Genomic DNA, 13547 nt, shown 5'->3' with positions numbered 1-13547 from the left:
ACACATCTGTAAAAGTTTTTCTTCCATCGTCACTCAGCAGTCTGCATCTGCACTTTGTTGATTTATAGGCCGTATAAATATCTGAATGATTATGCGCTTTTGTTCTCTCTGACATGCATCAATTTTCTTTTTGCGTCTTGCAGGGCTTTTGGAAAACTTTTTGGAGCCAGTGAATAGGGAGTGTGCTTGCTTGCGTGTGCGAGTGTGCGCCTGTAATAGTGAGCAGAAAACCAAACCAAACCACAGCAGCAGCAGCAGAAACAGCAGCATCGTGTTGCAAGAGCAGCGGCCAGAAGGCAGCTCAGGCAACGAGGCCTTATCTCTGTCAGAGCCAGCAGGTTGTTAGATAACGATAAGGGAGGCGGGGTCCAGGCGTGACAGGAGAGTGATTTGAGTGTGGCTGTCATGTTGTACCTGCTGAAATTTGTGTCACGCAGCACCATGTGTTTACTTGTTTGTCTCTACTGCTGTATGCTGTACTCTCTGTGTTGTCTTACTGAAGCATTGACTGATTTTTTGGCCTTGTTAGCTGCACTGTGAGTGAACAAATGTTGCTTGAAGGAATACTCCAACGGAAATACCATCTTTTCACAGTCCAACATTTGTCCTCATCTGTCCTCTGTACGCTTAAAATGTGGGTTTGTGTTTCGAGCTTGCTCCTTCGCACAGAGCAAGAGCATGGCTGGATAAACGAGTTCAGGGGCCTCAGGGCAACAATGAGCTGCTTGGATCTTATTTTTTTTTTTTTTTGGCATCAGATTCTAAATGAGGATATCATTTTCAAAAGTTCAGTGCCAGATCATGCCATTCTGTTTCTATTTATGTTTTACACAGCATCCCAACTTTTTGGAAACCGGGTTGTAAGATGACACTGTGGGGGAGGGGTGATTTGTATGAGCCTGTGTCAGAGTGAGCAGACTCCTAAAAAACATGGAAAATCCATAAAGATAAGTAGATACTTAACTAGAAAAGGCCTGTCAACGCTTCCCATCCAGAAACATCAGCAGTTTATGTTAATGAATTAAAAAAAATAAGTTGATTTAACATTACTGACCAGTTCAACCTGAGAGTGATCACTGATTAGCCAAAACCTGGCAAAGAGCCAAACCGGGAGTTTCATTCATTTCATTCATTTCATTCATTCATTCAGTTCGACCACTCAAAGCAATCGGATTGTCCTCCAGCTCCATCCTCTCCACTCCGTGGACCCACCGTCGAACCACTCGCCGCTCAGGCTGGCTGTTCTCTGAAGCCGACATACGGGAGCTTACTCTGAGTTGTTGGAGAATCATTAAGCTTGTCTGTTGCACACAAGAGGCATCACTTGGATTTATTTTCGTTGGCCAACTGTTGTTCTGAGTCTCAAACTGAGACTTTTTTACTTTTAGTTTTCTGGGAGAGTTTTTTTTGTTGAGATAAGGATTTATTCAGTGGTCGTTGAACTGTGGGCTTTGTATTGAGCCCTGACTGCCTCCTTGGTGGAGCTGTGAAATGTGAAAATGAGTATTGTGTGTAAAAGAGTCATGAGAGTAGAATTAATGTTTTCATTGAGCTTTTAGCAAGAAAGCTAATCATATCTCCCAAAATGGCAAACATTACCCTCAGTACAGGCCCTCTTTATGTCAGTTGTTGTCAGGTGCTTTTATTTAGCATCATCCTAAACAGATTTAAATTAACATGAAACAGTTGATGCACAGTTAGTGTCAGACGACAGCAGGAATCCATTTAGATTCACAGCAGTCATAATGGATTCTAATGAGGACCCAGAATTACAGTAACAAGCACGAAAATGTCCACTGAAACTTCTCAAACCACAGCAATAAACCGCTGCAGCGTAATCCACTTCACCACGGATCCAAATGTTGATTCCAAACAATGCATAACATTGCCAAACACGCCATTTCCATGTCGTGCTGTCGTCCTGCTTTTGCTCTAAAGACAAGCAATGGTTGAGTTTTCCAAGCCGCCTTCAACCCTGCAGACGATGAGCGTTATATTCCCCAAACACAGATTCTCCATTTTACTTGTAAGTCCCTTATTTCCCTCTTCCTCTCATGTCTCTCTGTCCTCTTTCCATCACTTTCACTTCCACACCCATTTGACTCCAGTTAGCTTGTTCGATCGGTGTGAGACCTGAGAGCGTTTTATCCAAAGCATCAATCATGTCTCCTCTCTCTCTTCAGGTGTGTCAGTTTGTGGTGTCGGTCAACGGACTGAACGTCCTCTCTCACGACTACCGGACGGTCAGCAACCTGATCCTAACTGGACCCAGAACAATCGTCATGGAGGTGATGGAGGAGGTGTAAGTCGGGGGAGAGCCATGACAGAATTCCTCATATCCGTAGAAGTGTAGTGCAGTAATAACGTGGGGATTACAAGGTTTAGTGCTCGACCTCAAAACCGCAGCGACAGAGCGACGTGGACGACTTGAAACGCAACTCACACTCTCTGTGCTCCAGCATTGTTTGGACAAGGTGGATGACTGAGAGACGGCGTTTAAGAACGATAATTCAACCTGGAGACAAAACACACAGGTTATGCTAGATTTTTTTTTTTTTTTTTTAATTTAGAGGCACACCTAAAAGAGGGACATTGCAAGAGCCACCACTTCTGCAGCTGCTGACCCAGCTGCTTCAGTGTGCCCACAGAGACTCTCAGTCTTAAAGAAGAGGCCCCAGACTTTGTGTGTGGAGCAGGAAGGCCCATATTCTCTGTTTTTGATCTGTTTGGAACCAGAACTGTATCATGAACCTGTTGCTGAACATGATGAGTGCTTAAAGGACGTCAAAGGATGAGAGATGACCATTTGAACCAGGAGATAAACAAGTAAAAGCTGTAATGATGAGAAAGAATATTTCATGATGATACATTCAGTGACCTCTCCCCCAGTTAGTTTCCCACCGGACTGATGCTCCTGATGGCTCAAAACTGCCCTCTGCTGGGAGAGACAGGAGGACACACAGCAGGGAGCGTTTACGCTGCAGTTACATAAACCATGCATCTACAGTTTCAGGGTTCAGTTGTTTACTCCTTGCTTGGGGAGCCACCGTGCTAAATAGAAAACATTTATAACCTCATGGTGTGAAAAACAACTAAATTGATGCCCAGGTAGTTTCATGTGTAGCTGCTAGGAATTAGTTAGCTGACCTAATAAAATGCAGTGATAAACAGTATGTGACATTGATAGGCACAATGTATATAGAGAAGTTACGAAAGACTAAACGCACAAACTGAAGAAGTCCTGCTTTATAAAACAGGTGTTTATCGAATGAAGACGCATTATAGTCCAAACTAAAAGAAGCTACAGCACTGAGAGAATCTTGAAGAGTTTAGAAATGACTCCTTTTAAGAGGATTATTTACCTGTGATCTCTTATTCGTGTGGTTTTGAGTTTGTTTTAGTTTTAACTTGACACGTGATATGCAGACCAAAAACTTCACATAAGAGTTGTTTAAAAGAATTCAGAGTAAATCTTCTCTGATATCTTTACTGTTGAGATGTTCTCAGCTTAAAGACACCTTTAGGATTTTTTCAAAGTGTTGCATTTATTGCCTAAAAAACAGACGCAATATGCCAAATAGCTATAACTGAAGTCGTTTGCCAACCCAGTTTAATTTGGAAACACGGTAGGGTCAGAAGACCTTAAATCTAAAACTTGCATCTATATATTCTTTTTGATGTTTAGAGAATATTAAAAGGTAGAATGACTATACGAGCACTTGAACTGTTAAACATTTGGTTTAATTGACAAAAGCACTTGAGTGACAACAGCTTTCTTTTTTTGACATAAAATTCAGAATTTGAATATGTACACACAGAGAGAAACATATACTGTATGTATATATGTATATATGGGATCATGGATTCTGGAAAGATCTTGATTATTTTCTTTTTAATGCTGTGAGAACCAGAAACAAAATTGAACTCACCTCCGTTGTACTGGAGTGGCTGCAGAAAAGCTGCACACATTACTCTTTTTCTCAGTTGGGTGAAAGAAACCTGAAAGGAGATCGTCTCACATGAACTGCACTGAAAGCAGGATTTATGTTTAGATAAATGGATTTGTGCATCATTAGCCTCCAAAATACTAACATCAGAATTAAACTGTATGTTTATAGACTGTGCCATCATGTGCTTAGACATACTAGCATGAGAAGATCACATTTAAACCTGTATGATAATAAAAAGAGGAGCATGCCCGTATTGCTCTTACAGTAAGTGTCTGTAATCCATGGTTGACTCATGAGTAAACACTTGTTTACTTGTTTGTTTTTAGACAAAATAACACTGCCTGCTCTATTGGATGTGTGCTTAGTTTAGTCGGGAAGTGAGATTATTACTATAAAACTAAATACAAATGCAGTAAACTGAACCGGTGAACATGTATTCAGGAAACCTTTATTGCCAAACAGTAGAACGAACACTGTGTATCACAGTAAACTGCCTCCAGGTGTCTGCAGTGAGCTATTCAGTGGACCTGTCATTGGTTTTTCTCAGTGTGCTTCGATGTTGTAAGCAGTGATATGCATGATTCTTGTAAATGTGTGCTTATGTAGCATTATCTTCTAATCCAAAGCGCTTCTTCAGTCTGTTGACTTGGAGGATTAGGAGTTATCCGACAAATCATTTCAGAAATACGAGCAGATTTTCTTCAAAAGTCTTTGTTTCCGCTCTCTGCACCGCTCTCCCATTTCTAGGAGAGGGATAACAGAACAAAACTTCCTCTGCCGTTTAAATACGAAGTTTATGGTATTGTTACAGAGTGTCCTCAGGCATTGGTGAATTTCTCTGGTTGACTCTGCTTAAACATTCATGACATTCATGCCATACAGTATGTCCTCATTTACTCCAGTTCATGTAAAGCTCACAGATATTTTGTTGGTAGGGTTTGCCATGTTTGGGGACGAGATCTCAATATTCTTTGATACTTTTTCAGATATTTCTTTTTTAGTTGGACTTGTTCATGCAGCAGTTCAGCAGGTAACATGACAAACATGACCCTGAACTGCAGCTCTTACTGAATCAAGGCTGCTTATTGGTCTACTGTAGAGACGGTTGAGTTGATATCTGTGCTCAGCATGGGTCCACACTCACCTACCTGCAGTTTAAACCCAGTATTTGCTCTTTTAACTGTGTCTGAAAGTGATTTGGTTAAAGGGTTTTGTGATCCTGTAAAAGGAGATGGGAAACGTTGACACAAAGGTTGTTAAAGTGGAATTTTGGGAAATAGAAATATGCAGAAGTGAAGCAGAAGAGTTTCACATGTATTGAAAGTCTTGCAGGAGTTCTTTGTGGTTGAAGCTGGTTGAAACGGGTTCACTGACTTCATCAATAAGCCTGAAAACATTTGCCTTAAGACCTCATTTTGCTGCTAATCACAGTTGGTGGTCATCTTATCTCTGGTTCTGTTCCCAGCTCTGTTATCTCCCACTTTGCGTATAAAATCGCTCATTGTACGGGGTGATCGTGCGTCAGTTCTATTGACAATCAGTGTTTTATGGACACCACCTTTAGACAGCAGTTTCAAAAGCACTGCTCTGACAGAATGTATTTCACCCACATCGTGCTGTTGATATTCTCAACTTTAATGGTTCGCTCATTTAATTAAAGGGATTCTTTGCTTTGTGCTCACCTCATGAGGCCGGACTGAGTGGCCCAAACATCTTCAGCAGGTTACAGCCATGTGTTTATTCTCTCTGCTGTCAGAGATTGAATGTTGGGTTTGACGACACTATAAGCTCACAGTACCACAGTCTGTTCTTGACGATGCAGATAAAGCTCATTCAGATGTTCTGATGTATTAAACAGTTGATTAAGTGTTTAATAAACAAACTGATTATATGCTGAGTCTGTGGCTTCATCTTTAGGACTGTTTGTGCTTAATGACTTGAATTAGGCTCACATTTATGAAGTATCTAATTGAAAGAATAATAATAGAGACATAATATTAATAGAAGTATGGCAGACTTGAAACATGGTACTAATGGTGCTGTATTTGCATTGCATTAAGTTATTTTTCAGTGTGTAGTGGAAACAACGCATTTTCAGTCTCTGTTTTTTTTTTTTTTTTTTTTTTTTTTTAAATATTTTTCTTCTCAAGTCAATGAAAATCCTTTAAAACAAATCCAAACAACTCATATAAACAATAAGGCCATAACCTGTGATGAGGGGTCTCATTGCTGCAAGCCAAAAAGGCTGACAACCACTGTCCTAACGTGTTATGATGGAGATGAGAGAAAATGTCTTTATGTTGTCACTGATCACCCCCCTCCGCCCCTGATCCCCGGCTCTTATTGGCCAGAACTCGAACATGACACGTTTCTCTTGTTTTTTTGTTGCACTACCAAAAAGCTACCAGCAGGGGGCACTGCTGCACTGTAACACACCGTCTGAACCGTACACTTTTTGGGGTGATTTTCTTCCTGTTTTTAACATGAGCGCCTCCATGTATGAGTCAGGGACAGCTTTACTGATTTCAGCAAAGGTACAATAGATTTAATAGAACATTTTGTTCAGCTCTGTCATCTGTAAGGTGTGAATACAATCCACCAGAATGAAACACATCTGCACACCAGCAGCAGAAGAGGCAGTACTGACATCGTTATTGTTATTGTGTGGCCACAGTCTTCACATTCATCCCCATTCAGTCTGTTTTACCCTGTTCTGAGCTCAGTATGTATTTATTCTGGTGCTGATCACATTATAACCTGCACAGCTGGATGATGGTCTTAAAGCTCTGACCTATCCGCAGGTTTGCTCTGGATCTCATCTGACATCTTCTGTGGCATTATTATGCAAATATTTATGGTAAATATGGATAAAAATGGTGTGTGTGAGAGAGGGAGTTTGCAACATAAATGTGAAAAAATCCCCCAGAAAGACAGACAGAAACACTAACTAGAACAGGCCTTATCAGATGAGACCATCGCCACCTTCCCTCCACCTATCCATCCATTCAGTCACCTCTCCATCCATTGATTGGCTCAGCAACCAACCTTCACATTGCCTCCATCCCATTCATCTATCTGTCTGTGTGTGTTTCAGCTCAGTATACAGAGTGACACATGCACACAAGAAATTAGAAACTGTTGCAAACACACACACACACACACACACACACACACACACACACACACAGAAACCTGGGAGCTGGACATTTTTGCTAGAGGCCAAGATCAAGAGATTACCACAGCACATCTTAAACCAATGATTCAGCTGAGACGATTCAACCGATAAGAAATGTGTTTATTTCACAGAACAAGTGCAAAGCAGCAGAAGGAGCTTTAACACGCAAGTTTGAATTCATTTGTTCAAAGTCGTCTGTGTTAGAGCAAGTGTGTGTCAAACAGTAATGATGTTTTTGGAGGAGTTTTGAGCCTCTTTTCAAGTGAATTTTGCTCTATTCATGGGCCCTTAGAGAGAAATGTGTTGATACAACGTGATGTAGCTTTGTGCATACATCACAGTCACACTGCCAAAGTTACTGTAGGGTCCCATTCCACCTGGGGCCAACACAGAGAAAATGTACACGCTCAGAGAAGCCTGGGATGAAAGCATTCACCAAGAAGCATATTTTATAAGATCATATTAAGGTTTGAAAAGCCCAGTTGGTCCAATTAAAGCAACACCAATGCAGGCAGCACAAGCCAAGATCAAGTAATTAATACACATTAAAAAAAATCCTCTCATGGCAGTGACAGGAGCCAAAATAAGAGAGGGAAGGAGAAATATGTGGTGCATTGAAGGCAGGTGGGTTTGGTTTCATTCAGAGTGTTTGAGAAGGACAAAGAAAATACAATTTCTCGCTCATTTCTCACCTGAATGTCACATCTCTGTTTCCTTGATTATGATTAAGAGTGATGGAAACGCTCAGGACCAAACTAGATTTAAATAAGTGTGAATGTTATCAAGCCTTCAAAACTTCTTTAAAGTTTGACAAATGGTGCACAAATTAAACAAAAAAAAAAGGGTGTTTTTTTTAATCTCCAGTGTGCCATTCTTTGTTGTAAAGCTCAACTTTCTTCCAGGAGATTTCGACATAGATGTGAAATACAGCATACTCTACTTACATGATATACTGTCGGAGTGAGAAGCACTTTATGGAGCCTTTATCCATTATGTTCCCAGCTTACAGGGTGTCTGCAGTTGCAGGATTCTTAAAGGTTATTACTTGCAAATTAATATCAGAAATCTGCTGGGAAAAAAATCTGTCAACATGCACCTTACTTATCTCAATGCTGGGTGATATTGAATATATGGTTTCAGGCTGTTATTGTATTTTATATCCTTTCTTTAATCATGTCATACGTTACATTGCAGCAGAGAAAATAAATGAAATACGATTCGCTAGAACGCAATATTCTTTAGAGTTTAATTAGCTTTTTGACACAGAGTGCCAATAAGTGTGACTACTGCCTTGATTAAATAAAGGTTATCAGTGTTATCACATGTGGGAAATGTGGAGCTTTCTGAATATTACCCAGACAAGAAAAGAAACTTGTGTATCTGAAGGAAAGAAACCTTTCAGCACGTACTCAGGCTGATGGACAGAGTGCCTTTGAGGCATGATTACAGTGTTTTCAAGTGAATTGTCTCCTGTCCTCTACTTCCCTCCCTACAGGTGAGGAGCTCAGGACAAGTCACAGCAAGCAGGAACGTTAGCCACCTGCCAAATGCTTCTTGGACTGTGTTTGCCAGCTCTGTGAGTTTGGCTAGCTACCATGGCAGGTAGTCACCTCTTGTTCAACTAACATTTCCTTTTCAAAACGTATTTTTACAACTAAATGGTGGATGTGCCAATCACAAATACATCTTTTACTGTTTAATGGTAATTGAACGATATTCCTGATCAGGATGGAGGTCATGAGTGAGAGAAGTCCAATTTGCAGTTAAAGTATTATTTGAAGCCTTCCAATAATCTATGTTTGAAATGATTCACCCTGGTTCTGTACACTTGCTGTCATCCATATCGCTTGTTGGACCGTGGTCACATGGTGTAGAATCAAGCTCTTCAGAGTTTACAGTCTTGCTTGCAGCTCTGTCAGTCTGTACGAAGCCAAAGTTGTGATTTCATTATTTGAAATTGAATTAGAGGATAAAACTCTTGAGATGCACCATCTTGGTTTCAAGTGGGTCCGTAGACACACAAAAAAAGACATTTAAGCAAAAAATAAATACATAAATCACAGTAATGTTTAAACAGCCTGACACAAAATCCAAAATGACACAAATTATAAGTGTCAAATGGACAAAATTAAAGAGATATAAAATGAATTAGACATTGTGATTTGAGCTGACGTGGGCTAACGTGCTGATGTTTAGCACTACATTTGCTAATTGATACTATGCACAAAGTAAAGTTGAGGAGATGCCATTAGTTTTGCAGGTATTTGGCCATAAAACAAATACCTACATTACAGTGCTTTCAAGTGATGCAACAGTCTGATTACCACAGTTATTACAGCTCATCCTGAGAGGAGCTTGAATGTCTGTACCAAATCTCCTGGCTGTCTATCCAATGGTTGTCCAGACAATTCACTGAAAACCATTAATGTCAACCTCATGGTATCACTAAAGTAAAAGTCAGGGATCAACAAAGTCATTAGGACTCATCCTCTGGGGACGGTGACAGTCTGCACCAACTTTCCAGGTAATCCATTTGATTTTGGTCTGGACCAATGTGGTGGGCTGACCAACTAACCCACAAACCAACACTGACCGTAGAACAGTGCTGCTAACATGGCTGAAAATGGCAGATGGAAAAAAGAAACAAAGCATGTGCAACCTAGACGGCTCAGAGGAACGCACTTTGCATGTTAAAGACACCTTTTGTCAGAAGTACTTATGCATCTTCCTGTGGCCTTGAATGAGTCCATAAATTGCTAAGAGTATATTCTTGAACAAATCACCTCCATCCGTGTGTCCAAACGTAACAAGTTGAATAATGTATTGTGACCTTAAGAGCTGTCAGGTTAGCAGCGGTCTGGGAACAGCAGGCCTGGTACCAGATCACACACCGGCTAATAACTGTGACTAGTTTGACTAATCAGTAGGCTGTGGTCACTTCAGTCTGCGGCTGCCTTCATATTAACCTGCTGCTTGTTATTAACACAGGTCTCAAGAGCAGTGTGTGTGTGTGTGTGTGTGTGTGTGTGTGTGTGTGTGTGTGTGTGGCAGAAAAAAGGTTGAAATTTCCAACATGAGGTGTTTGTGAGTGTGTTTGAGTTCATGTGTACGAGTGTGTGTGCACACCCTTGAATGTGTCAACTCTATTTGAACTTGTCCAGGTCTTTTGCTTGAGCTTGCAGTACAAACAAACCATGTTTCTTCTGCTGGTTTAAATGCAGCTCATTGTGTGTGTGTGTGTGTGTGTGTGTGTGTGTGTGTGTGTGTGTGTGTGTGTGTGTGTATGACACAGTGATCTTGGCTGTCTGTCACTGTGGCAGAGTGCTAAACCCAATGCCCCGAGTTATCTCTGCATCTTAAAATGTAGTGCAGGGGGCTGCAGGTGTGTGTGTGTGTGTGTGTTTGTGGGTGTGTGTATGTGTGTAATAACAGTGGTATGAAAAGATTTGCTGTCCTCTTACTCTTGCTGATTGATACCATGCAATCAATATTCATCTTTCACCCGGTCCGAGCTTAAACTTGTGCTTGTGTAAACACAAATGAAGGGGTTCCTGTTTCCTGGGAGAAATCCTCTGCTGCACAGGAAACGATGCTCTCTGTGTTTGACCAAGCAGCAATGGTTGCTTGTTTGTAATAATTACAGGAAGGTGGAGGAAATAAGAGAGACGGTGGTGGTTTTTATTATTACAATATGTTGGTCCAGTGCAAACACCAGTGCTGCTTATCACAGGCAATGTCACCAAAATCAAGGAAACAGCTGTTTTGTGGATTATCAAATCAAAGGTTCCTGACTAAGGTGCTGCACAAGAACTCGAAAAAAGCTGCGTGATGGTGGAAAGACCACGTCTGAAAAACTTCTGAAAAATTACATGCATACAGTTTCATTTAAAAAAGAAAGAAATTGTGTTTTGTGGGCATAACACCTCCCTAAACCTTCTCAGTGTCAGACTGAGAATAATTGGCTGTCAAAGTTTTAAATTTTATCTATTACTGTCACTGTCACAAAGTCTCCCTGTGGTGTACCATCCAGGTTTTACAAATGTGAGATCTGCCAATATCACCTGAATGCACACGCTAGGAGACAGCTGATCTAAACCGCACACATTTTTCTAATTCCTGAGGTGTGCCATATGTGCCGCTGTTGAAGGTGAAAACTAAGATCCCCCACTTCCCTGGAATTAGGACGTCTGTGTCACTAGAGTGTTTGGGGGATATTTTATTTACTTTTGCATTAAATAGTAACTGTAATGCTGACAATCTCAGTCTAATCTGACCTCTTGGAAGGAAGAGTGCCTGCAGTAAACAGATATTTGCTGCAGTGCAAGGACTTTGAAAACTTTATGAAGCTTCACAGTTGGACCATATGGCGCTGAGCTAAATGACCTGTGGATCAACTCTACCATGTGACTGATGCATTTATTCAACAGAGCCACAACCGGGATGGACAGCGATGGCGGAAAGGTAGACAGAAGGAGGATGAACAGATTAGGAGTGGGGTGAAAAAGAGAGACAGAGGGAGAGAACAGGAGGCAAAGTCAGGAAAATGGAATAAGAAACGGGGGCAGATAAAGATGGGAACAGAGGGAAGACATCAAGAGACATGATTAGATGCCAAAGGGGACATGCATGGAGGACAGCAGCGTGGTTCACCCACCGGGCAGGTCTTGAGGTCTGCTGGCCTGTGCGTCCATAGAGAGAAGCCGTCAGTCAAAATCCACATGGGACTGCAGCAACTCAGAATACAAAGTTAAAGTACAATCATTACGCATTATCTGTCATATAACTCACAGGTTCAGCCAAGAACGTTTGAACTTTACTGTTTTTTTCAAAGAGCACAACCAGCTGAGTTTAAATGATTTTAATCTAGCCTATTAAAGTCTATTTTAGTAACTGAAACCGCTTTGTCATCTTTCTTCAGTGTTACATTATGCACAACAAATTTAAAACAGTTGCTCAGTCATTTTCCAGACGCTGTGCCATTGATTTGTCTCCAGAGTGACACATCGCCACGCTCTTCTATTTATTCTTTTATTTCTTCATTTATTTTTCCGGACCTGAGAATACTAAGTGTAACTCCGGAGTCTTAAATGTGACGTATGAAACATTAAGACCTCTGGATCTTTCCCCCTGTTTTCAGCAGGTGAACTGGAGCTATGACGTTAGCTTTAATCTATTTCGACGCCATTAGCATGGTGGTATATGAGTCTCCAGCCACGCTGGTGGTTCTCTTGCATTGGTTTCGCAGATATTTTGTTATTAAACATTAAGAAATAGAATTTAGTTAAGGGATCACTTAAGTTATTACATGTATTCCTGAGGGGGGCTGAATGTCTGTATCAAATTTCATGGCATTATATGTATTAGTTGTCCTGATGTGTCACTTGAAACCAGAACTAGAGATCATTATTCAGCTTCATCCTGGGAACCATGATTGCCTCTAGCAAATTTCACGACAATAAATCCTACGGTTTTTGAGATATTCACTTAAAAACGCCAAAATGTCTATAAACTGACAATAGCTGCACAACCAAAGACAAATCTCATTACACAGGAGAAACATAAAAGGAAAGGAAAGGAAATACATGAACCGATGTTTAGAGATATAATTGTATATCATTACATTGCTATTGAGGCAGATCTAATAATCTATCTTGATATAGATTTTAGGTCACAGCGTCTGGCCCTGATTGCAGACGCTGTTCATCTGCGTCTGCTGTGTTTGTTTGCTGTGTGGTCTGCTGCAAACGGGCAACAGATGAACGGACGACAGACGGACAGGAAGGGAGGAAGAGTCTGGGGGAAGAAAGAGGAGGGAGGAGGACAGAATCCTTATCCACTTGATTATAGTGTTTATGGCATCTGGACAGTTGTTTGGCCAAGGCGTGCGTGCGTGTGTGTGTGTGTGTGTTAAGAGCATTTGTGTGTGTGCGTAGTGCCCCAGGGACACACCTGGAGTGCAGCTATTCGGCGTTTCAACTCAGCCAGCCACTGGCACATTTCACCAGCCTCTGTTTCCCATGACTCCCATTCTTCCCCCCTCAGGGCAAGTCACAAAGTCTCTTCAACAGCAGAGGAGCTGAATGTACAAAAGGATTATAAAGTGCTCTCAAGTCTCTTTTCTCAGCCTGATAGAAAAAGGCAGTGGTGTCAACCAATCCTCTGTAATGCCCATGTTAGCTCAGATAAGAAGAAATGCTTTGGCATTTTGGGAAATGCACTTGTTGGCTTTTTTGTCAAGAGGTAGATGAGAAGATCGACACCATGCACATACTGGTCCATTGAGTATGAAGCTGCAGCCAGGAGACAGCTAGCTTTAGCTTGGTATAAATACTAGCAAGGGGGAAACAAGTAGATAAACTGGCTCACATTACCGATCATAAAACTGCAGCTTTTCCGCTTGGATTTCTGTACAGATTAAACAA

At 41.1% G+C, this 13547-nt stretch overlaps 1 protein-coding gene across 2 annotated transcripts in view; it reads left to right on the top strand.

Annotated features, from left to right (window-relative positions):
* The window catches only part of deptor (DEP domain containing MTOR-interacting protein), a 29655-nt gene extending 23814 nt beyond the window's left edge, over positions 1–5841 (top strand). For both annotated transcript variants that reach the window (XM_076736863.1, XM_076736864.1), the window contains exon 10: positions 2184–5841. In XM_076736863.1, coding sequence (XP_076592978.1) covers positions 2184–2306 — 123 coding nt within the window. In that variant the 3' untranslated portion in view covers positions 2307–5841. The remainder of the gene's footprint in view (positions 1–2183) is intronic.
* Positions 5842–13547: the final 7706 nt, after the last annotated feature.

The sequence above is a fragment of the Chaetodon auriga genome, chromosome 8 (assembly GCF_051107435.1).
Source record: "Chaetodon auriga isolate fChaAug3 chromosome 8, fChaAug3.hap1, whole genome shotgun sequence".
Classification (NCBI taxonomy): domain Eukaryota; kingdom Metazoa; phylum Chordata; class Actinopteri; order Chaetodontiformes; family Chaetodontidae; genus Chaetodon; species Chaetodon auriga.
The sequence above is the reverse complement of the archived record's forward strand: the minus strand, read 5'-3'. Positions and strand labels throughout refer to the sequence as shown.